Raw genomic sequence first — 23,865 nt, 5'->3', positions numbered from 1 at the left:
AGTGAGGTGAGGCCTATATTTTAAGATTTGGACTGGGAGGAGGAAGGTGAGGGAGAGACTCAGTTAAAGTTTAGACGTGGAGATGTGGGGATAAGGAATCCAAGAAAGGAACCACTGTGAGTCTTCTGTGGAGGCTGTAATGGTAAAAGGCCACACAGACATGGATATGGTGACCTTATAGTAGCTTGGTGGAGAATGCTGCTGGGGAGATCGCAGGCCTGGCGTGAGTCACTCCTGTCTCAAAGTGAAAGAAATGCTTTCATTTTCAGCACCACTAGTCTGCCTGCAGGCTTTTCCTAGTAAGTATTTGCATGGGACATCCAGCCCAAGAAAAGATCTTTTGTGTATGAGGAGTGCGTGGCTTAGCAGGGTTGTCTTCCTTTTCTGGCCTTCATGTGCATGCTCCTGTAGCGACTGCCCCCCAGTGCAGTATGGGAGACATGAGTACTTGTATGTCTTCGAAGTATTGCTGTAAAGCTTCATGCATTTTTCTTTGTTTGTTTCATACCAGTGAAGCCATTCCAGAAGAGACCCTGAGGAGGGCCAAACAGCTCGGCTTCTCGGACAAGCAAGTTGGGAAGTGCCTGGGGCTGACTGAACTGCAGTGCCGGCAGCTGAGACTGAGGAAGAACATAGCTCCCTGGGTGAAAAAGGTACCAGGAGAAACCTCCCTCTTTGGGGTGAGGGCTTATAAGGGGGCAAGGAGCAGGAGGTTTCTCTGCCCTTAGACACAGTCGAGGTAAACAAAGTGAAAACCTAGGCTCTGTTGTCATCAACGGGAGTTTTGACATTGACATTAGAGAAGAGCAAATTTTGCCCATCTAGCTGTTACCTCTGCACTGCACGCCTTAACATAGTGCCATCCATCTATAGATTGAACATCCCCAAAGAGATACAAACTATTTTTCATTTTCTTTGTGGCTGAGGTGGAGACACAGCTACCTGGCTTCAGAAAAAGGCTGAGAAGACTGATACTGGCCCTCCATGGGGTGACAATGTAAGGTGTAATATGTATTTTGTCTTGGTAGTAACTTTTTACAGGGTAGCACTTTATTTGAAGCGCCCTATTGTTTATGGGTTCATTTGCTATTCATTGTAATAGTACTGAGTGTAATGAGCTCATCTAGTATTCATGGCAGTGTCACAAATGCTTTGCTAGGTGTTCTGTTGCTGCATTTAAGGTACGGTGGTATTAAACTGCCACCAGCTGGGATTTTTGTCCTTAAAGCTGGGGGGGGGAAACAAACCAAGCTACTCAATGTTTCTGAAAAAGCCCATCTGTATCCTCAGGCCCAATTCCAGATGCCAAATCTCCTTCTGTTCCCCAGCTGCTGTTTTCCTTCTTTGTCCTCACCTGGCCTGCAGGAACGTGCCTGCTCTTGCACTACGTTCCTTCTTGCATATGGCACTGCAGTGCAGGATTGATTTGTGTGCCAAGGTACCCTTAATAAGGTCATTTGACTTACGCAGCAGTTGTGGCATCAAAGCATATGTTTCCTCCTGAGCCATGAAGTACAAGTTGCAGCATTAGCAGCAGTAATGAGCAGCAGACACTTACACAGCGCTAATGACGTAAGGTCACATTCTTCATTATTCACAAGGATTTGCACTGCCAGTGGGGATTCATGAAAGTACTTGACAATTGGAAAGATTTTTAAGTGGTAGCATGTAAAAATTCATGTCAGGGCTGCTTTAACATTGTTCCCTGTTCAGTATGCTGTGTAGAAATGTTTCAGCTGTTCATTCAGAAAATTTGAGCAGTAGGGTGACCTAGATGGACCAGTTACTGTGTATAACATGCAGTAAGTAGTTGACACAAACAGTTTGAACAGCCTGGTAGGCAAATGATTCTTCTGGACTCTCTGGTGACTAATTACATAGGAGATTGTTGAAAACTACATATAAGGGGTGGTTGAAAATCACTCTTGCTTTGTACACCATTTAATTACCAAAGCAAGAGGTATGTTCTAACATAACTATGGAGTACTTCCACTGCTGTCTGCTACTCGGGGTGATCTCAAAGTGTTATTGTGTGTATGTTTGTGGTCAGTGTGTGAGTAAATGGAGCCAAGTGTGGAGATCCAAGATGGCATAGCTAAAGAAGACAAAAGACCTGGATGAATAGAGGTCTTTGTAATTAATACTGCCAAACTATTCAGAGAATGAAGAAGGCTGAGACAAGAAGGGATTGCTAGAAAAAACTTCTGGGCTGTGAAGATGTTTTACCAAGCAGGTGCAGCGCTAAGTTTGCAGCTTAGAAAGAGATGGTAGAGCCTCTTGTTGGCTGAACTGCAAGGCCTGGGGGCAGGGCAGGCATTTGCTGCATTGCCAGCACATCACAGTTCAGGTCACTTTCTGAGGAAAGGCACGGTGGGAAAAATAGTAAGTAAAAAATATGAAAAGAGGAGGGCGGGGGGTGGGGGGGGTGGGGGAAGAAACAGTACATAAGAATCTTGCACTGGACAAGTCACAGCCTCTGCTCTCCTCCCCTACAGATCGACACGCTGGCGGCAGAGTACCCTGCAGTAACTAATTACCTGTACATCACGTACAGTGGGCAGGTAGGTGCGTTTGGGAACAACACTCTCATTGCTGTCTAGTTTGATCTCTTTCCCCTGTGCTGCAGTATTTCTGGAGATCTTGCAAAAATGCCTCAGTCTCTGTAGCAATTATTTTGAATGCTATTACATAGAATCCTCTTTCAGCAGGCCTGGTACTGTGTCTTGCCTTGTGCTCCAGTGCATTTGGTGTTAATGCTCCTGTGTTGTTATGACTCTGTCTTGTAATACCTGTACTGATATCCTCTGTGCCCAGGTCAGGCGCTAGGAATGCAGAACTTGTCTCACTCATCTTGTCCTAGCATTTTTTTATGAAAACTTGTAGCTCCTTGGGCTGCTCGGATAGCCAAGTCAAAGGTGCTGGGTCTCCCTTGGTTTGGGTGCAGCACCACTAGCTCCAGTGGAGTAGCACTTCATTTACACCGCAGTAAATTAGATCAGACTTGAGCCCTGAAGGATCAGGCTGTTGGATACGGGCTGAATGCCAGAAACTGTTTGTTCTGAGAAGCACGGAGTTAGGTGCTGCTGAGTGCGGGCCCTAATGACTTTTCTCCCTCCCTCCTCAGGAACACGATGTAAAATTTGATGACTGTGGAGTGATGGTGTTGGGCTGCGGACCGTATCACATAGGTAAATCTTTCTTACAACTCCTCTGTTTTCCTTGCACCCCCGAGCCTTCTTTGGATATTCCTGTGGTTCATTTGTTCCTCTTCTCATATGGTGACAAAACCCTCTGGAGCACAGTGCACAGGACATCAATTCCTAGCAGAAAGTTTGCCTTTTACACTTGCTTGGAGACTTCATTTCACGCCCTGGAAAAACAGGAGACTTTTTATTACTTGAAACTCAGGAGCATGTCACCTGGTTGTGATTTCCACAAAGTTTTAGGGAATTTTTTTAACCTTACTTTTGGCAAATGTTAAGGCATTCAGAATCTGATACCTCATATGGAAGTTTGCTGCTGCTGCACACATCTCAGATAAGTATACTGTCAGCTCATGACTGCATTGTTGTACATTATGCATTTTAATATTGTAAGTATAGGTGACTACAATAAAGATTTGGATAACTAACTACTTTCGAGTAAGCAATTCTGTGTATGCAGCTTGGTTCAATCCACTCAGATGATTATGCAGCATAAGAGTTTCCTCATGGCTATGGATATTAGGTAGACAGACCATGCTGAATTCTTTATATTACTACTTTTTCTTTTCATGGATCCCTCCAAATAGCTCACTATCATTGACAAGAAAAAGATTGTTCTTCAAAAATATTTTTGCTCTGCATCTCACAAGTAACGGTGATGGGTTTTGAAAGCTGAAACACAAACTGCATCCATTTGTCTTGCTTGGATGGATGGGCCACGTGGTGTGCTCCTGGTGCTGTTGGTAGGATGTGTCTTTTTTAACTCAGTTTCCAGTGTGAATGTTGAGATGAGTGAAATCAGGAGGAACGCTCCAAGATTGCACTAATTTTGTTGTGAATGCTTCTGCCAGTCAACAGGCTGTGTATGATGGCTGCAAAATGTGAACACGAAAAGGATGGCAATATTGTTTAGTAACTTGATCGAATTTATGCAAATGCATTTTGTGCTGTTTGCCTAAAACTTGTAATTGTTTAGATCAAGCATTCACATCTGATACTGGTCTTATCTGCTCTGTAGCTGATTAGATCAGGACTTTGGAAGAAGATCAGATCAATCTTTGAAAGAGATTGCAACTAAATAAAGCCTGCTAATAGGGGAAACCATTACTTAACACCTCTAAAAGATTTTTTTCTAGGTGCTCTAGTCAAGTTGATTCTTTTTCTTTGTTATCCTCTGAAGGCAAGTGAGCAGCATGCTTGGCTTTGCTCTGCACCTTCTGAATTACAACCATAATTGAGTGGGATCAGCTGAGTGTTAGCTGTGGATTGCTTGCCCCTCACTTCCTGCCAGGAGGGTATGTCCTGTCCTCTGCAGGGAACAACCCGATCAAGCTTTGTCTGTGTCAGAGGCAGCCCTGAAAAGAGTACAAACAAGCAATTGCACTGAGCCTCTTGACCAGCAGAATGCTGTTAATTGTGTGGTGTACTCAAACATAACGCGACTGAAACCTGAAAGTGAGTTCAAAACCAGGCCTGTATTGTAGTAATTACCTTCTCTGGAGCAGCGTCTGGTTATGTTACACGAGACATTACAAGCATTACTAATGATTTGTTGTCTTCACTTTTTCCACTGCTTGGATATGACCCTTACTTGATGCAGCTGGATTTGACCTCTGCATGTTCAGCTGTTTTCCCAGGTAGTATCCAAGGCAGTCTGCTGGGGACTGCAGGTTACCATCATGACCTATATTTGAGGTTTCTTATGTATAAGAATGCCTGCATTATTGAGGTGGAATAAAAAAGGTGAACGGTGACCTTTCTGGGAAACATCCTGTTTCAAAATTGATTTCCCTGTCTTTTCTGTGGGGTTTTAGCTGAGGCCCAAGCATGTTTTGAGATCCCCATTTGACAGAAGCAGGGAAATAAATAGTGTGCTTGTCAGTGAGTGACCTGTGCCAGCCATCTGTTTGTAACTAGGTGTTGTGGAGGCAGCAATTAAGCACAGCTTGAATTTCCAATGCATCTTGTCACACAAATATATATATATATATAAAAATATTAAATCAGTGGTTAACGATCATGTAATGACTGTGAACATATCACGATGAGGTCAAGGTTTTCTTGTAGACCATTAGCATAACCATTTAATGATGTTCTTTAGAATGCATCATTCTCTGTTTATGGTACCTCTCTTGGATGTTTGTGTGCAGAAATTTATAGGATGGTGGCTGTTACCTCATGTCTAGACTCTGGCACTGCCTGAAGCCTGCAGCATTGCCAAAAGTTGCATAGAGCAGGGCATTTACAGTGTGCCAGTTGACTCCCTCTTTCTCCCTTTCCTTTGGAGGCAGGCACAGTGCTTACTCGGAGTTCAGAACAGTTAGGATGTGCCTGCCCCAGTGATGCCACAGTTGCTGAGGCCTTTAAACCAAGGTAAAAGGATTGCAGAGTGGCTTCAAAAGTTCATCCATCAATTTGCCTTACCTAGAGTCAGTGCTTGGGAAAGTCAAACCTTGTAATCTCTCTTCTTGGTTAACCACACTCTGCTTTTCTAAGAGGCAAAAACCACTCCAGTCTTCTGTTTTTAAAATAGCATCTATAAAAATACTTTGTGTTCCCTGGAGTAAACAGTGCTGCCTTGTAATGTGCACTCATTTTGGTCACCTCTAGGTTCTGCCTCTTGAGTCCTTCTCAAAGTGTGTCAGCTGAGAGGCAGCAAGAGCTGGAAGAGCTGAGCCAGCTTACCTGATGCTCTTGGAAGACCATGTTTGGGGATGATTAGTTTCCATGGGAGGACAGTTGGATTTCTTGCTCTGAGCTGACAGGAGGCACTGTTGGCTTTTTTTCCTCTTTTTCTTTTCAGCGTGAATGCTGAGAACGTCTGTTTGTTTTCTTCTGTGCATCTATCCTTCCCTTGCCCACTTTTCTGTCTCCTGGCAGGCAGCAGCGTGGAGTTTGATTGGTGTGCTGTCTCCAGCATCCGCACACTGCGTCAGCTTGGCAACAAGACCGTCGTGGTGAATTGCAACCCGGAGACGGTGAGCACGGATTTTGATGAGTGTGACAGACTGTACTTTGAGGAGCTGTCGTTGGAAAGGATCCTGGACATCTACCAATATGAGGTAAAGAAAAGCAGAAGCAGCAACAAAAAGCCACGAAGTGGCCCAAATTTTTCAAAATTCATGTCACCAGCTTGCTTTGGCGGAGCAGCTGTGGGCAAGGAGGGGAGAGCTTACTAGCTAAAGCTGTTTGGTTTGGATCCCAGTGTTGCATTTTACACATCGTTGATGTTCCTAGCAGACTGCTCAATAATGAATGCCAAATAAATATTAAATTATTTTGCAAGATGCCATATTGTGCAATATTTACAAGCAGATTTAATTTGCTGCACAGTCATTTATCGCACAAATTGTTCTGCCCTTGCAGTGCTGAGCTTTAGCACTTAAGCATATCCTTGACTTTAAGCACAAGTGCTCCCCCTGAAGCAAACAGAACAACACTTCTGCGTGCTCAGGAGCTTGCAGTCTTGGGCCTTACAGTACAGTGGCAGTGTGGTGAACATCGTCGGCGTGCAGGCAGGCCAGAAGGGCAACTGAATCACCATCAAACTGAAAGATGGGCTGGCTCCTGATCCAGATATTGCCCTTGTCTGCTGGGAGTTTTCAAGTGCTCAGAGCTGCCAATACTAGGAGACAGAGATGAGTCCCAGGGAGATTTGATGATGGGAGGGTACGTGGTGAAAACAGGTGGTTCCACTATGGAAAATTTGTATTTCTAGCTGGTAACACACTCATCTTAGATTTTATCACTGAAGTTTTCAGAGGTGCTTACAGGAACTTTAATCTTCCTTGAAATTCAGTGTGAGTTGTAACTTGCTGAAGCGACATTGAGGAGCCCAGGTCATATTAAGCTTGTGATTTTTCTTGTCTCTTTTCCAGTACATGCCAATTTGAGCTCAGCCCTTTTGTGAATGGGAGGTAGTTCTCAAAAAGGTTTTATAACCTGGCTACATTTTGATCATTCCCAAATATAGGACCAAGCAAAAGCCCATCACAAGTCAAGTCCCAGTCCTTAGGCTCTGTTCTTAAGCCATTTGCAAAATACTTTAGGGGGACCATTTTTAGATTGCATCTTCATACTTTCTTTTTTCCATGTTGTTGTACCTCTTCTTTAAATTTTCATAAAGACAGATGCAGTTACTGCAAGTGTTGATTTAGGGTGGGTTAAAAGACTCTAGTGGCTTGCTGGAGTCTTAAAGGCTAATTTTTGAATGCTTTAGGAGTATCCCCAAGGCCCAGCTCTATAAACATTGAACTCTTGTTTATTTAACCAAAACTGAACTTCTGAACTTGGGGCATGGAGCAAATTGGTGTGACAGTTTGTCAGAGAAATAACACTGATGAAACACAGCATCTAATTACTGCAGGATCAAAAGAGAAGGTAGGTATAGGTGATGAGGAGCAACTACTCATTTAAACACACAGTGCTGGCAATTAGCAAGTCGGGTAAGAAAAATATGTGAAAAGAATAATGCACGCGTATTGAAGCTTGCAGCATCCTGCTTGTTGCAGCAGGGTTTGGTGAGTTGGAAGTCACGTTTCTCAGCCTGTAGGCCGACCTTGCTTGTGCTGGGATGTGCTGTGGATCTCCAGGTCTAATAGCAGCATGCTGTGCTACCTGGAACTGAAGGGGTTTTCTCTGGAGACATTAAACCTGTTAGGGTCTGAGTCTAAACGTCCAAAGTTAGGGTGTACTGTCTAGTAAATCCCAAGAAGAAGAATAAGTACTTAACTGTTTTAGAGCACTTCTTAAGCAGTGGCCACAGGGAATGGCATCGTTATGCCTAGTTTGCAAGTGAGGAAACTGAATCTCTGAGGAGGGGAGAGACTGCACAGAGTCTGCCAAAGGATGTGGGCAGACCTGGGGACAGACTCCAGACCTCCAGCAAAGTATAGACTAAAATACACTATTTGCTGTGTCATTTTTTAAAAATGAGTGAGCCAATTGCTAATGCCCTGTTAACAGAGCATTTCCTCAGGCAAGTGCAGCTGGAAGTTGGTCCCTAAGGAAACAACCAAGTTAAAAACTTAGGATTTGATTCTGAGATCCCTCAAAGATCCTGCAAATAACCTCCTTCCTATCCCAGTTTAGTATGGAACACATGAATGGAACACTGCCAGGGTTTCAGTCCAGGCTTTTAAACTTTGCTGCTAATTAGCTTCCTCTAGTTTTTCAGTGTACGATAAGTAGTGTCAGTGGGACAAATACTCTAAAAGTCCTGGAGCGTGGGTGCACCCTAGGTAGAACCACCAGTAAACAAAGGACAAAGCCCTCGTCCCCTAGTAGGGGTGATGCATCAACTCTCTAAGCGCTGTTAGGTTTAACATCAAACCTTGGGCAACTACTCCCAGTTTTCTAATTAGACAAATTAGGCTACGTTGAGAGGTGGGTTGACTAATGAGATGATGGGGACCCCAACCTGCCTTCCAAGTACTGCTCATAGTTTGGCACGGTGCTGTCCCAGGGACGTCCTCAGCTGCTGCTCCTCTTTCTGTCCCTTGTGTCCTCACATCTCCCTCGCTAGTTGACATCCACAGCTGCTCTGACACACCAGAGGCTGAGCTCTGCAGACAGAGCTGTGCTTTGGAGGGAAGTTTAATTTACTGGGAACATGCAAAGTTAGGTGGTAGTCTGTGAGGACAACAATTAAAAAAATATAAAATAAAAAAAGTCCCTTCCCTCAGATTTATTGGCTTTTTGTTTCCAGAGAAGATGTTCCCTTTTTATTTTAATATCTCTCTGCTTGAGGGCCTCTTCTGGTTCTTTTTCAGTTTCTAGGATCATTCTGAAACAATTCATAAAACTAAAGGAGGCTCTTAGGTACGATTTTAATGGTCTAATTTGTTTTCAAACTCAGGGAAAAAGAAAACCCAACTCTATTACTAATGACATAAAAGCAAGGTAGTAATAAAAAGAGTGATTTTTATAATAAAGGGGAAAATAATTCTCCCCAGACTTCTTTCACTAGATTATGTACAGTGTATATTTTAAAGCTTTCTGTTGGCAAGGATGTTATTCATTTTCTTTATAATTAAAATATGGCTGATGACAAAGTGATATGCGGTCGAGTCCGTTTTCAGTCTACCCACGTTCCTCAGCAGCACAGACCTGTTCCCTGCCTGGGCAACGGGCTGCTCCTTGGGCAAAGGCATTCTTTGGGAAAGAAAAGCAGAATTTTGAAGGAAAAAATATGCAGCAGCTGGGTCTCAATTTATGGTTCTTTTTGAGTAAAAATGAGCACGTGATTCTTTGCTATCTGCTTGAGAAGCCATCTCCTCTGTCTCTTTGGAGACCCCGATGCCATCCCAGCTTGGACGTGGGCAGCATTTTGATTTTAGGGGCTCAGTGGCTGGAATTGTTTTAAAGGAAGAAATAAGCAGCAGCTGAAGAGAGACTGTTAGGTGGGACATTTGTGGCTGAAATATGTTTGGGATACATTGTGATGATGGTCGACCTTGGCATCAAAGCTAGTTTGGGTCGTTATCAAACCAGAATGGTTCCAAGCTGCAAGAAGGGGTTTGCTTATTTGTTGTCTGGTTCTCCTCCATCTGGGATGCTAAGTAGTCCAGAGACTGGAGATACGTTCTGTATTTTGGATGGCTCTGGAAGCTTGAGGGGGTTTTAGACCCAGTAATGAACAGATTTTTCTTCAGAGCTGGAGAAGGAGAGCTCTGATGCCATGGGCCAGCCCCAAGTGAGCACCAAACAGCTTCTGTCCCTGCCCCACCCTCTGCTAACGAGGTGTTTTTCCCTCCCAGTCCTAAGCTCTTTCAGATGGCTGCTGTTGGCTAGCAGCTGCACGTCATCCCAGAAACGAATGCATGGAGAGTAGGAAAAAACATCAGCTCCATCACTATATATTATTAGCATGCGAGGCAAATGAGTAATCTTGTAGACCTTGGGATAATAAGTGCTGTTTAAATGCCAGGCTTTTTTAGTGGATCCTTATTATGGTAGGAAATTATCCACATTAAAGTTAAGCAGGGTTTGTTCTAGCATTTATCATCTGTTTTTTTTCTGAGTCACTTCTAGTCCATCCTGCTCGCGGCTCACAGATTTCCCACTCTAAATCCCTTTCAATCCCTCATTAAGAAGTTCCTCTTCCAGGAAGGCCAGTGGGGTTAACCTTCTTCAGGAAAAACACACTTGTTAATTAAAAGAACATTGATACTCTGAAGGATAGAGCCAAACCGTGGATCACTGCGCATTGGATGTTGATTTATGCTTCTCATTTGCTAGAGGTGGGTGAAACTGTGTAAAACACATTTGGTTCAAAGGAGCCCATCGCTACAGCTGTACTGCAGGCCGGATTCTCCTTTGGGCAAAGTTTCACCAGCTTTAATTTGGAATTAAAGTGCCCGTTATTTAATTACCCTGAATTATTAAATGATCTAAATGTAATTCACATCCTTATAATTGTTGCAGGTTCTCCAAAGCCTGTTATTTTTACCGCTGAAAATTTCCCCACCAAACTCTACTGTACTTGAAAGCCTTCAGGGGTTTATGTAAGGAAAAGAGCAAAAAAAAAAAGCCATATTTGCACCTGAAGGAGGATGTACGTTTACGAGGAAGCTCAGCTGTCTCCTTGTTATTTGACGTTTATTATTTCCTTGCTTAAAATGTTGTGGTTACCCAGCCACAAACACAAAACGTGCCTTTGAGGCTGGAGGATGCTGTGTCACCTGTCCTGACTCATCTGTTTCCAGAATTTAAGTGCTTGCAACCGACCTGCATGGCAATGAGCATGTGTGAGAGTTCGGCTGAAATATTTGTTACTGTGGAGTGTGCTACCAGCAACGAAGAGCTAGGCACAAATAATGAAGACAAATTAAAATAAAGAGCTGAATGTATCCTGACTCACCACCACGGGCTGCCTGGTGGGTTGGGCTCTGGTGAGCTAGGCCCTGCTCTGTGCAGGACAGCAAGGGGTCAGCAATGAGGGCTCCCTAAAGCTTGCCTTCTGGGGCCAGGGGAGGGTGTTTGCTTAGCAAATAATGCTCTTGGCATGGGAGGGGAAAAAGAAGTCTTCCAGTTGGTTTCTGTTGGCCCTCTGCTGGAGGTTACTGCCTTGCAACCCTAGTACAAAAGAGTTTTTGTGAACGTCTGCTGCTCTGGCAGTCCCTGGCCATGGGAGAGGCTGCTTTCCCTGAAGAGCTGGTCTATGAGAGAAGAGGACCTAAAACATCCCGTGTGGCCATGCTGTGGTGTCCAGTGGCCGCAGCAGGACTTGGCTGAAGTGAAGGTCTCCATGTCCACACATGCAGGAGGAAGGGAGGGAGACTTGCCCTCAGTGAGCAGAGCTGTGAGTTTTCTTGCAGGCTGTGATATTCTTGTAGCATGGCTCCTTTCCTCTGCAAAGTGAGAGAGCATGTGTCAGCTCTGTGCTTATCCTCACTGGGAAAGCAGAAGACCCCAGACATGACATGAAAATAAGGTAGTAGTCTGTGGTTCTGGCAGAAATGATAGAATCTTGGTTTGATATCAAAAGAGATGTGAACACTGCAGACTCCTTTGGTTTCCTGGGGAATTTGACCTCAAGTTACTGCTGCCTGTTGATGACATCAAGGAGGATAGTGTGTTTTTAGAGAGGCTACGCTCTGAATCAGACTTCGCAATCTGGGTACCTCTGGATCAGAAAAGTTATCATCAGCCTTTACTCATAACAATCTAAAAATGAATAATCTATAGGCTGGGTCCCTAATTATAACAGTTTTTAATGTTAAGCTAACTTGGACGTGACTGTGCTTCTTTCTCTCTGCCAACAGGGATGCAGTGGTTGCATTATTTCTGTAGGTGGGCAGATTCCCAATAACTTGGCAGTGCCACTGTACCAGAGTGGAGTGAAGATTCTTGGCACGAATCCTTTGCAGATTGACCGGGCAGAAGATCGCTCTGTTTTCTCAGCTGTTCTGGATGAGCTGCGTGTGGCCCAGGCTCCCTGGAAGGCAGTCAGCACTCTGGTAAGTTGGGAAATGATCCGGGAAACGATAACGTGCCTAGGTGTTGTGAGCATCTGCTGGAGGGACCAACTTACTGATACGTTTCAAGATTCTGAAGATATTTGACATTTTTTTACTATCCATGTTGAAGAACTTTTTGATCCTTGCAAAATGATGCTGTAGCTCAGGTATGGGAGCGGAATGGGAACTGGAAGGGTAGTGTCTTCATATTATCCTCACACATCATGGGATATATAACCAGCAAATGTTGCCACTGTCAGGCTACTCTGGTTTATTCTGCTGGCCTTGAAAACTACTCTATTACATGGAGATGGCAAAGGACTAGAGACATGTCAGCACCTTTTTTTTTTTTTCCCAGTGAAGCTCTATGGACAGGGAGGTTCTGAAGAGGACAACTCTGGAACAGAGAAGCTGTGTATTCTGTTCAGCCCAGCCTGTAGTCCCCTACATCTTTCTTTATTTCAAGTGCAAATGCAGCTAGAGTGATACTATGGAATGACTTCAAAATATGTTCTTGTTCACAGCATGTTTTCCCTCCCTGTCTTTAGAGAGATGCAGTTGAATTTGCAGGCTCTGTGAGTTACCCATGTTTGCTGAGGCCTTCCTATGTTCTGAGGTAAGGCTCAAACATCAGAGCTCATCAAGCTGGGGGGTATGAAGTAAAAAAGCCTTTTTGAGTCAAGGGAGAGAATTGTTTTAGGGAACTTGGAATACACTGTGCTAGGTACATGCAGCATAGAGCTGCCAGTCTTAACAGGTGGAACGACTGCCTGTACCAGTAAAGGGAGCCAATGGTTCCCTTATGTCCATCAGGCACAGATCAAAGGCAGAACACAATCCTAAGAATGTCTGTTTAGCTGAACTGCCTTCTTCATGTCTGAAGACCAAAAACATGAGCCATCTGGGATGCTCCTTAAGGTTCCTGAGCCTAGCTGTACAATTAAGCCAGAAGATTGTTTGCCACCAGGAAAAACAGAAGGCGGTGTGCTGAGGCCATTTATTGGGGTTGACATCTGTTATCAGAAAATGACAGCATGTCTTTTGAATTCAGCTTCTTATTTGCCAAGCTTCTCTGCTTACAGGCATGTTTTATGTCCCTACACTGTGGCAGCTGTTTTTCTTTAAATAGACATTGTACAGAACTGCACATTTCCGACAGCTAGACTTTTTGAAGAAGTTACATCAGTGCTCACGCAGGTTTTGAATGATCACTCTTCTCTGTGAGGAGTTTCTTCATAGCTGACTAGGCACAAAGAGGCAGTTTGCTGGGCACAATTTACAAGTGCAAATAAATTGGAGACAGGATCCTTTTCATATGAAAAGAAACATATCAAAATGAGGAGACACAATATTCATTTTCAGGGGAGCAAAAAAAATCTTTTCATTTAAAACAGGGGAAAAAAGAAGCATTTCATATATGTTCAACCTCAAGAAAATATCTCTTAGAAGACTGCTGATTGTGACTTTTCTATTCAGTTTCTGAAGCTTGCAGTGGAGTGCAAAGCAAAGTTAAAAGCCAGCACTCTGATCAGGAGGACAACTTAGAAAGTGCTCCTGATGTCACTTTCTAGATTTTTAGGGCACACTCCTTTTAGCCTATTGTTTCCATTTGTATCAAATTAAGCATAGCCCCTTTCCATGTAAGTATTTCTTAACGCAGTATTTCCAAGGTATTTTGAGCATTTCAAGGTTAGGGGAATTTCAGGGAGACGAAACTGCAGAATGTCAAACTTGAAGAAATATAAAGTGAAAAGCCCTTGCACAGCATATAGTCTGGCCTCTATTTGCAGAACAGCAGCAGGTCCACAGCTAGGCTTCTTCATCCTTTGTACAGATATGGCCTTTAATATTTGCCAGTTGCCTTTGAAAACTAAATGCATTTCCCCACCATTTATGTACCGTGTGCACCCGTTCACATCCTCAGTGGTGCGGCTGACATAGGTCCCTGGATTTAATTGAACTCTATTGATCTACATCAGCTGAAGTTGTACTCCAATAAAGTATAAGCATGTAGGTACTTGTGGCTATTTATCTTAGGTTCAAGGGCCTGATTTCATGGGATAGGTCCTTCCTTCACTTTTCCCCACAGCCTCTGTGGGCTTACCCACCAAAGCAAAGGGGAAGCTGAGTGGCAGTAGTAGAAGTGGGCAATGTTAGATCTTAAGAAATAAATTTAAAAAGATCCTGCCTTTCAAAGGGACTGAACTACTGTCAATCTATGTTCTCCCAAATCCCTGTCTGATACTACAGAGAGCTACATTTCAAAGTAGCTTTCAGACACTGTATCTGTATCTGCTGTGCCCCTCCCCTATAGTCTAAGAAGACAGCCAGCAAAGAGCAGCCCGTTGTCACCTGCATTTGTATTGTCACAACCATCACCAGTGGCCTGGCCAGTGAAGAGCAATCAGGCTGACAGTAGGCAAAGAGTCTGTTTTGTCATGAGCTCACAGCTAAGCCGCACGATATGGTGAAGGAGGCTGCGTCTTGAGCAGGGATATGTGGTTGACTAGCCACCTTCTCCAGCTTAGGGGGAGCTTCAAAAGCTTGGGTCAGAAAGGGGATTTCCCAGCAGTGCTAAGGCTGCACAGCTCCAGTTCATTGCGTGATTTTTCATCATGGTTCTGGAGGTCACCTGTCATCTCTGGAAGGCTGGTGGAGGTTCGTGAGGTACCAGCTCTGCCTTTCTTTCAGTCCAGAGTAGAAGGAGCAGGTAGCTTAAGCCAGGGTCTTGCTCAGCTAGCCTGTAACATAAAGGTGGTTGTGCTGGGGTGTCTAATGCTGTAATGTCTCCCTTATCATCATGAGGGAGGATGATCTGGTTTTGGTTTACCTTTTTTTTTCTTTTCTATGTGTCATTCTTACAGTGGGTCTGCAATGAATGTGGTATTCACCGAAGATGAAATGAAGAAGTTCTTAGCAGAAGCCACAAGAGTCTCTCAGGTACTGGTATTTGCCCTGCCACTGCTTTTGCTTTTTGTGTTTGCTGTGTTTGTTCCACCCGTGCTGTGCTTTCCTTCTGTTTCTGTGTTGCTTTTTCCCAACTCTCTTCCTTGCCTGGGGAGGAGCCAGGGAAATTCAAGTTTGACCCCTCTGTTCATTCCCCAAAGGGTGGATCTTGAATGCAAGAACCTTTGCAAGCTTTTGCTATGGCATTTAGCTCTCCAAATCACGTACTGAGTTTCCTTTGGTACAGAAGCAGACTGGTGCTTGCTTACTGTTAATCCAGTGGGATTACTGATCTGCAGAGTATGTAAAGCAGAAGATGAAAGGTGTCAGTTTTAAATGTTTTTAAACGTTATTTTGGCTTTTTTAGTGTCTTTTTTTCCAGCAAGGGGAAGGTTTTGGTCTAGAACACTGAAATTTAGAAAAGAAAAAATCTGAGCAATTTCCCAAAGACCTGAGTGCTTCAAAACATAGTAAAAACAGCTCAAAGCCTGAGTTTTTTCTTCTATCCTTGCTATCAGTGTTAGTGTGTAAGGGATGTTTGGAGAGCTGAGAGTGTGGGAGGAGGAAAAAGTGAAATGATTGAGCTCAAATGAACAATATACAGAATTTGGAGTCTGACCTTTCAACAGCCTCAGAGTTTGGCTTGGCCTTTTGGCCTGTTTTCTTGTTCCCCCCAACCTCTCCCGCATTTTTTATTTTTGTGTTTTTTGGAATGATCCCTGTTCAGAAAAGTGCTGTAATGCCATAAACACTGCTCTTATGGGGAATCTTGGAGTTAAGTAGTTAGAGGAGCTCTCTGAAAACACAACTGGCTAAGGAAGCAGACACATTGCTGCTTACTCAGAGGATTTCTTAGGTGGTGGATTTCTTAAGTTTGAGCAAGAATTAAAAAAAAAAAACGTGATTTTTAAATGTATGAGGCAAATGATGGAAGTTTAACCTTTTGGTAAGAAAAGAGCTAGTCAAATGGAGAGACCTTGCAAAGTAGTAATATCCTGAAGGGTAGGTTAATGTGGAAGAAAGAAGACCACTCAGTTTCATTTGCAAACAGTGGTGGAAAACAGATTTTCAGCGATGCTCAGCCACCCAAAACACTGAGCTTCTCTCTGTACTTCATTTGTATTTCCCCATGCGCTCACAGAAACAAAGCAGACAGCAGTGCTCAGTGGGACAGAACACTTTCTGTGGGCATCTTTATGATGGTAGTGCCCAGGAAAGTAACCCTTGGTCAGCTTAACTTGTCACAGCTTGATAAACTTTAATTGGGCAATGATGCTCGTCCTTGCTGAGAGGTCTGAGCCCTGGCACAGGAGGCCCCATGGGGAGCTGAAGGAGAGGAGCTGTGGGAGCATTTTCCTGGGGAAAAGAGTGGGTGTTTGCATGGGGTCCTTGAGATGGCCGGTCCTGCTGCACAAATAAGGCATCAATGCTTGCTGCAAACACAACCAGCTGTGCTTCGTGGCCACACCGTGAGGTTTTGGGTACTCTGGCCTTGATCCTGCAGAAAAGTATGCTAGATTTACATGCTAAATCTTTGCTAGTGTAGTCAGACTGCAAAGGGAAGACTTCCTTCTTTGTGCAGTATATTTGTACTGACAACAGCCTTAGTATAGTAGAAGCTAAGCAGGCAAAAAGCACAACAGAACAAAAGTACTGTATTCTGCTTCTAAATTAAGGAGGTTTTTTAACTTTGTCAAGGCTTTATAGGCCGTGACTGGTTCCACTGAATTACCTGTGAGCATAGAACTGAATGTGAGCATCTGTGTGTGAGACACAGAGTTCATCTTTCTAGTTACAAAGCCTTATCTATTTTTGTTCCACCCAACAAAGCATCTCCAGATAAAGTGCCTGACCTGCAATGTGTTGTTTTAGCCACTTTGCAGTGATGGTGTTGTCTCACTATATATGTTGTCTCACTATATATGTTGTCTCACTATATATGTTGTCTCACTATATATGTTGTCTCACTATATATGTTGTCAATAACGGTCCAAACTTCTTGCAAGAGTTGAGACAGACTGGAATAGACAAGGTTGTGTGCACATATAAAATCTCCTGGTGAAAAACTGCAGCAAGACAGAAAGTTACATGACACAGGCCACTAAATTTATGAAACAACCTAGGCTGTGGCATTGTCCTTGCCTGTGAATTTACCCTTGCACTGATAAATGTAAGGAATTGTGTCTTGTAACTTTTGAAGTTGCTTTATATTTTTTCAAGAGGAGCCTTTTGAGCATGCATAAGCTGTCATTTATTCCATTTTATTCTCTAATAAATAACAGACAGTTAATAGTGGATGGGACAGATAAAATGTTGAGACATAAAGCTGGCCTGGAAGAATGTGGATTAGATTTTTAACCATCTGCTGGAGTGAGTGCCTGGGAGAAGAAAGCAATGGAGAAGTGTGTGCTGGCATCCCAGAGACAGGCAGAAGGAAGAGGAAGGAAAACTGTGTATACCAGGGAACATGTTGAAACTCAAGGACGGGTCATTCCTGGCCAGCTATAATTAGTGGCAACTTCTCCATGGGAGACTTAAGAAACCAGGCAGATAAATGAGAAAGGAGTAGATAGTTAAGTCACATATTTTAGTCAACCTGAATTAACAAAAGGCAAGTGAGGTGCCCTTGAGGCTCGCAGACAAACTGAAGATCTTAGAAGTAAGGAACATCTTTGGGAGACAAGATCAGAGGCCCCTGGATCCATGCAAGTGTTCTACCAGCTTCCTTCTGTCATGGTCTCACCTAAAAGCTCTTTGCATTTTTCCCCAAATATTCACTGTCATGGTGACACTTTATGGAGTGCTTCAGTGGCTTTGGGGAAATTATGCCAACTTTCCCCCTATTATTTCCTTGGCAAAGATCGCTGATCTTTGGAAATAAGAATATTAATAGATTGGCCTTGTGGGATTCTGCTTCCAAATGTTTTGCAGTGATGAATAGTGAGCACTTGGATGATCCACAAATACTCTCAACTAAAAGCTTGCTTCTTTTGGTTTGTCGTCATGACAGGATCACCCTGTGGTACTCACTAAATTTATTGAAGATGCCCGTGAGGTGGAAATGGATGCTGTAGCCAAGGCAGGAAGAGTAAGAACTTTTGCTTTTCATTAATAATAAACTTTTTTTTTAAAAGATCAACAATTTGCAAAAGCATGTGGGTTTTAATGATTTATTTTATACAGCCATAGATTTGTGCCTAGAAGAGAAGAGAAACAAGAAAAGATGAATTCCTCTGAGGTCCAAAAACATTATGCTTGAAAAGCTCAGCCTACCTTACTGTATACACCTAAATAATTGTTTTAAACATTGCTTAACCACATGCCTGAATCCTTTAGGATATAACTTCTATTGGATTCACAAATCACTGGCTTCGCAAATGACTTGTATCAGAATTGTCAGCATGTTTTACAGTATTACCACAGTTTTATTACTACAGCTTCGCCTTGCATGTCGTTACTAATCAAATACAGTTTTCCCCAAAAAAAACCTCACAAACTTGTCATTTAATAGAAATACTGTTTTCAATATTCATTTTTAACCAACAGACAAGATCATTGTCTTTTTTGGATATCAAGGTAGTGCACCTTGATGCAAGTCATTTGGCTTAAAACCTTAGGGCCTGAGTTTCCCCTGCTTGTTTTTTCTCCACAATTAAAACCCCATGAAAGAGTAAGCAAATGTTTACAAATGATGGGGAATGACAACTTGTTTGTGTTTGTGGCAAGGAGAACTTAAAGAGCTGGTTTAAAGCCTAATGAGGCCTTGCCTTCTGAGTCAGCAGTGTTAGAGGGGGTCATAGGATCTCCAGACTGTGGTAGCTTCTATCATTTTCAGTTTGCTTAACCACAGTATGAAAGACACTAACACGATCCTCTTTTTCTTATGCCCTGTGTCTGCTGTAGGCCTGTTCTTCCCAAAATCTTGGGAGATTCCATTTTTGACCCATCTCTTTTGACTTTTGGATAGCGCTCTATTCAGGAGACTGCCGCTCTGTACACAGCAGAGGGTTTGGACTTCGGGGCACAGTTCATGAGAGTGTGTGAGGGGACTAATTACTGTGTCATTATTGTGTGCAGGTTATCTCACATGCTGTTTCAGAGCATGTGGAGGATGCAGGCGTTCACTCTGGAGATGCCACTCTCATGTTACCCACACAGACTATTAGCCAGGGAGCCTTGGAGAAGGTAGGTTTTGCTCTTGCACTGAAAAGAAAAGGAAAATAAGAGTTTGAATCACCTTTCTCCTTGCTTGGGAGAACTTAAAAGAGGAATTCAGGAGAAATCAAATCAACAATGCTTTTTAAATGTCAATATGATTTCTGCGAATGTATGATTTTAGTGTGTACCCTGTGAATGGCTCTACTGTACATACTGCACTGTACTGATCATCTGAATTGTACCCCGTTAACTTTAGGGGTAGAGGTACATGCTTTTAGATATTTTTTTTTTTCATCCTTTTTAGGACAAACTTTCATAGCAGTGGAGGAGTGTCTAATTGATGAGTATGCTGTGGTCCACTTCTCCTAGTCTTTAAGTGATTAGGTCAGATGCATGAGTTTATAGCTGCCTGCCTTTTCTGGAAGGGATTTTGGAATGAATGAACCTCACCTAATTTTGACTTGTTCCTCTTTGAAGAATAAACCTAGTAATACAGAGTTAGCTGTCAACATGCATTTTCGAAACAAAATGTGCAGTCCTCCGTGACGTCATCCTGCCTGTGTTCGAACTCTATTTATGAAAATATTCAAGGCCTTGCTTCCGAAAATAGCCATCTTCTGGAGCCAAGCTATTCAAACACTTGTACTGAAATGGTGTGATTTCTTGACAACTTGGAAAATATGGCCATAGCGTTTTCTCCCAATTTGTTCCAGAGTATTTCTGCTGACACACCTTCCACTTATCTGTGATGGGACAGGCTTGTTGGTGGAAGACTCTTGGGATGCCTATAATAGCAAGTAGTTAATCTCGAATGGCAAAACATCATTATTCATTATTTCACAAAGAGAGTTATACAGGCTCCAGTGTGCAATGTAGGAATTACAACAGACAGGACAGGCTTTTATTCTGTCTTTCTCTCCCCTTCTCACATGCACATGAAGCTGTGTTTTTTACTTCTGCCCTCAAATGGAGCCCCAGGCTCTGGATTACCAGATTTGACACTGTTTGCTTCTGAAAGATAATGCTCTTGCCAAAATGAGGGTATAGTGAAAAGCTATGCTATAGCAGAGAGATGGGATTTAAAGAAATACACGTGAGGTCATTTATTGACGTGTGGCTGCTTCGTAGGATTTTATTTCATATATAATAACCACACACATACTGTTTTTTGTAGGTAAAAGCTGCTACAAAGAAGATTGCAAATGCATTTGCCATTTCTGGTCCGTTCAACATTCAGTTCTTGGTGCGAGGCAATGATGTGATGGTAAGAGCTCTTGTGACTGTCGAAGGAAATCAGACTCTGCTCTGGATAGCTCGGTGCATGGTTTCTGTAGTCCCTGTCACGGAAGCTCTGTGGCAGTCCCAGCTGTGGGTTTCTAACCTGCCTTGTCTGATTGTGTGTGGCTCACCTCTGTCATCCCTGTGACACACAGTTCTCCCTGCCTGGCTGGGAGAGAACATCCTTCCATGCCTGTGCAGTGCTGCCACTGAGAGTGAAGTGAGTGTGGTTGCATTGTCTGTCAGCAATAGCTTCATTTCACTGTAGGCTTTTGTCCTTCCACAAATCATCAGTGTTTAATGTGATGGACAGCACTGAGACCTGTGCCTCATCCTATAAACAGCATATCATTGCTTTTAGCTCTGTTATCCTCTCTGATCTTTAGATGTTTTGATTGTTAAGATAAGTCTTCCATGTCACTGGAAAGAAAGACAGACAATTTCCGTGTTTAAGCCTTTAATATAAGCTGTTAAGATAGTTTCCTACGTAGTAAGGTCTTAGTAGCTATCAGTAAGAGCAGTACGGCAGATGTCTGACCCTTTATGGGTAACAGCTAGCTTTCTGTGGCTAATGGAGGAAGGTCAGAGGAATGCGAACAGTTTGACTGAGGAAGCAGTGAATGGAAGGAAATTCTGCCATGGTATAGAAGAGTACTGGTGAAAGATTCTGTTTGGGCTAGTAGTTGAGAAGAATGTTCTTAACTGTTCTTCACGTTCCTGAATAACTATGAAACAGAAGAAACTCCACAGAGGGACAGAATGGGGTCTTTCCTTCCTTGCTGTCCCTTAGTGGTGTTTGCCTTTTCTCTGGATAACCCCTCTTTTTCCTCCTGTCCTGGCTTACCTAGTCTTGCCCTGGTTCATTACCTCTTCATTCTAACTTACAGCAATTTCTCTCTTGCTAATGAACTCCGTGGCGTGCTTCTCAGCAGGGTGCAGAACTTCTGTTTCTTGCTTGGGTCACTGAATGACTCCCAAACGTAGATGAAAGTCAGTAACGAGTGGTAACCTGGGCATTTGGGAAGTAACATTACCATGGAAAAAGAAGGTGGGCTTCTAAAGCTTGTACCTAATACAGGTGCATAAATTCCCTTGCTTCTTGTGCACTAATTTAGGGTATGGTACAACACAATTTCCAGAGTGATTTCTAAATTAATCTGGGGTCTAATTTTCAGACAACAGAGCTGAAACTCAGCTGCGGAACCCTGGAGTCCTTCTGTCTCAGACTGTCCACTTCCCATTCCTCATTGGTGTCTGTAATACCAAACACCATTTCTGTGCCTCTTATTTGGCAATCTGAAGAGCATCTCTGCCAAGAGGAGTAAGGACTGATTTCCAGAAACATGAAGTAATCTGTTTTTTCACTGCACAGTGCCTGACCCTGGTATTTCTCCTTTATAATCCCATCAGGTGATAGAGTGCAACTTGCGGGCTTCACGCTCCTTCCCTTTTGTATCCAAGACTCTGGGTGTGGATTTCATCGATGTGGCCACGAAAGTGATGATTGGAAAAGAGGTTAACGAGTCAACCCTCCCCACGCTGGAGCAGCCCATTATTCCCTCCAAATACATTGGGATTAAGGTATGGTTTCAAAAAGCACACAAAAGAACAAAACAGTGTCAGCACTTATCACATTAATAGGTTATAGTATTTTAATGCCTGGAGAACAATTTACTCATTAGCCAAGAGCCAAATTGACCCTTTCCAGTTTCTGTTACAACGTACATTGGGAATTTTAGAGACATCAAAGGAAAAATTTCCAGTGCTTATTAACAAAATCAATCTCCTTTTATTTCTTACTTTGAACCCACTCAATTATGTTTCTAAACTGCCTGAAAAATACGTACTTGTGGGATTGAATACTGACGTTCAGGCTTTTTTGTAATGCTGTCTGAAATATGTTTGGACATGCACAAATTTATGTTTTGAGTACCCCTAGATTTTACATTCAAGATTTGGGGTGTGGGCTGTTGGATACACAGAATCTCCCTTATATGTATGACCAATTAGTTAAAGGGGGTGAAAGTATTGGATCCTTTGCTTTCAGTGGGGCCAAGTTTTCCCTCTTCTTAATTACTGAGCTTATACGGCACCCAAGATACCAAAGTGTACTTTAGATGTTTTTGAAAGCTTGGTGGAAGAAAAAAAATTAATTGAAGTACCTAATCATAAAAATCTAGAACAGCAGTGCAGAAAACATGATTGATAATGAAAATTGTTCATACAGACACTTTCCAGCTTTAATAGTTCCCATAGTAAGTGAAAACTGAGGAAACAGAAAATAGCTAACATCTTTCTGCTAATAAAATCTTCAGACCTGTTAAAATACAAGCCACATGCATGACCCAAGCCATCTCAGGTTATTGGCAAGCCAGTTAGCCTGGAAGTAGTTTTACATTTTATTTTGAAGCCACAGATGAGTATTTTTCTGAAATTCTAATCTGAGATTTTTTTATTCTTGAGTCTCGTTTCTATAGATTTCAATTATTTAGGCTTAGGGCTCCTGTGCTGTTGTTAGCTAACCAGTCAAGAGTTTGGTCTCTCCTGGGAGTGTGGGCTACAGAATGGAAAACCCAGCTATGTTCTTGAAAACTTCACTACAAAGGCTTTTGTACTGCTGGTGTTCTGTATGGATTTGTCAGATGTAAAAAAACTGATAATGCCTTTGGAAACGCTAAACTTTGAAAAATATTCCTGTTAAACCTGGTTCTTGTTATTTGAGCGTCATATTTTTTGTCCTCTAATGGTTTTATTGCTAGGAATATTTGCATGGAAATGGGATTTTGTTTCTCCAGCAGTTCTTAAGTGCTCTGAAAAGAGAATATGAAACCGGTTTCTTTCTCGATGTAGCTGCTCCTTTGTGAATTTGAACTCCCACCATTTTAGCTTTAGTGACTGAAATACTGTTATGCCATGTTTGCTTTCAGAGTGACACAAGTACAGCCTGCCTAAGTTTAAATCCTGGGTAGAGCATCACTGACTAAGTTTTTAAATAAGATTTATTTGCAGTACCAGAGTCTGTTGCTGCTGATTCACGTTCATGCTTGTGGCAGACAAAAGTTTAGGGAACTGGTTGGAAGGCTTTTCTTGATTGTTCCCTTTCAAGGCAAAATATGCATTAAAAATGATCCACCTTGACTGTCAGAGCTTAGCTTAAGACTGTAGAATTGGCTACTGTAAAAATCTTCTCTTAGAAGAGAAACAAAACTGGTCTAAAATTCACCAAGACAGGTGACGTTTATCGACAAACCTTCCTCAGAGAAATTCTGCTGTCACATTTTAGTTGGTCATTGTTAGGTGTTGTGAAACAGCATCTGTCT

The 23,865-nt window shown here is 42.7% G+C and overlaps 1 protein-coding gene across 8 annotated transcripts in view; it reads left to right on the top strand.

Annotated features, from left to right (window-relative positions):
* Nucleotides 1-23,865, top strand: part of CPS1 (carbamoyl-phosphate synthase 1) — a 116,752-nt gene that overhangs the window by 78,774 nt on the left and 14,113 nt on the right. For all 8 annotated transcript variants that reach the window (XM_083842155.1, XM_083842156.1, XM_083842157.1 and 5 more), the window contains 11 exons: nt 512-653; nt 2,496-2,561; nt 3,125-3,188; nt 6,084-6,265; nt 11,969-12,163; nt 12,712-12,779; nt 15,028-15,103; nt 18,120-18,197; nt 19,187-19,294; nt 20,442-20,531; nt 21,956-22,126. In XM_083842155.1, coding sequence (XP_083698281.1) covers nt 512-653; nt 2,496-2,561; nt 3,125-3,188; nt 6,084-6,265; nt 11,969-12,163; nt 12,712-12,779; nt 15,028-15,103; nt 18,120-18,197; nt 19,187-19,294; nt 20,442-20,531; nt 21,956-22,126 — 1,240 coding nt within the window. The remainder of the gene's footprint in view (nt 1-511; nt 654-2,495; nt 2,562-3,124; nt 3,189-6,083; nt 6,266-11,968; nt 12,164-12,711; nt 12,780-15,027; nt 15,104-18,119; nt 18,198-19,186; nt 19,295-20,441; nt 20,532-21,955; nt 22,127-23,865) is intronic.

Source organism: Anser anser, assembly GCF_964211835.1.
Source record: "Anser anser genome assembly, chromosome: 6".
Taxonomy (NCBI): Eukaryota; Metazoa; Chordata; class Aves; order Anseriformes; family Anatidae; genus Anser; species Anser anser.
This window is presented reverse-complemented; position numbering and strand designations above follow the sequence as displayed.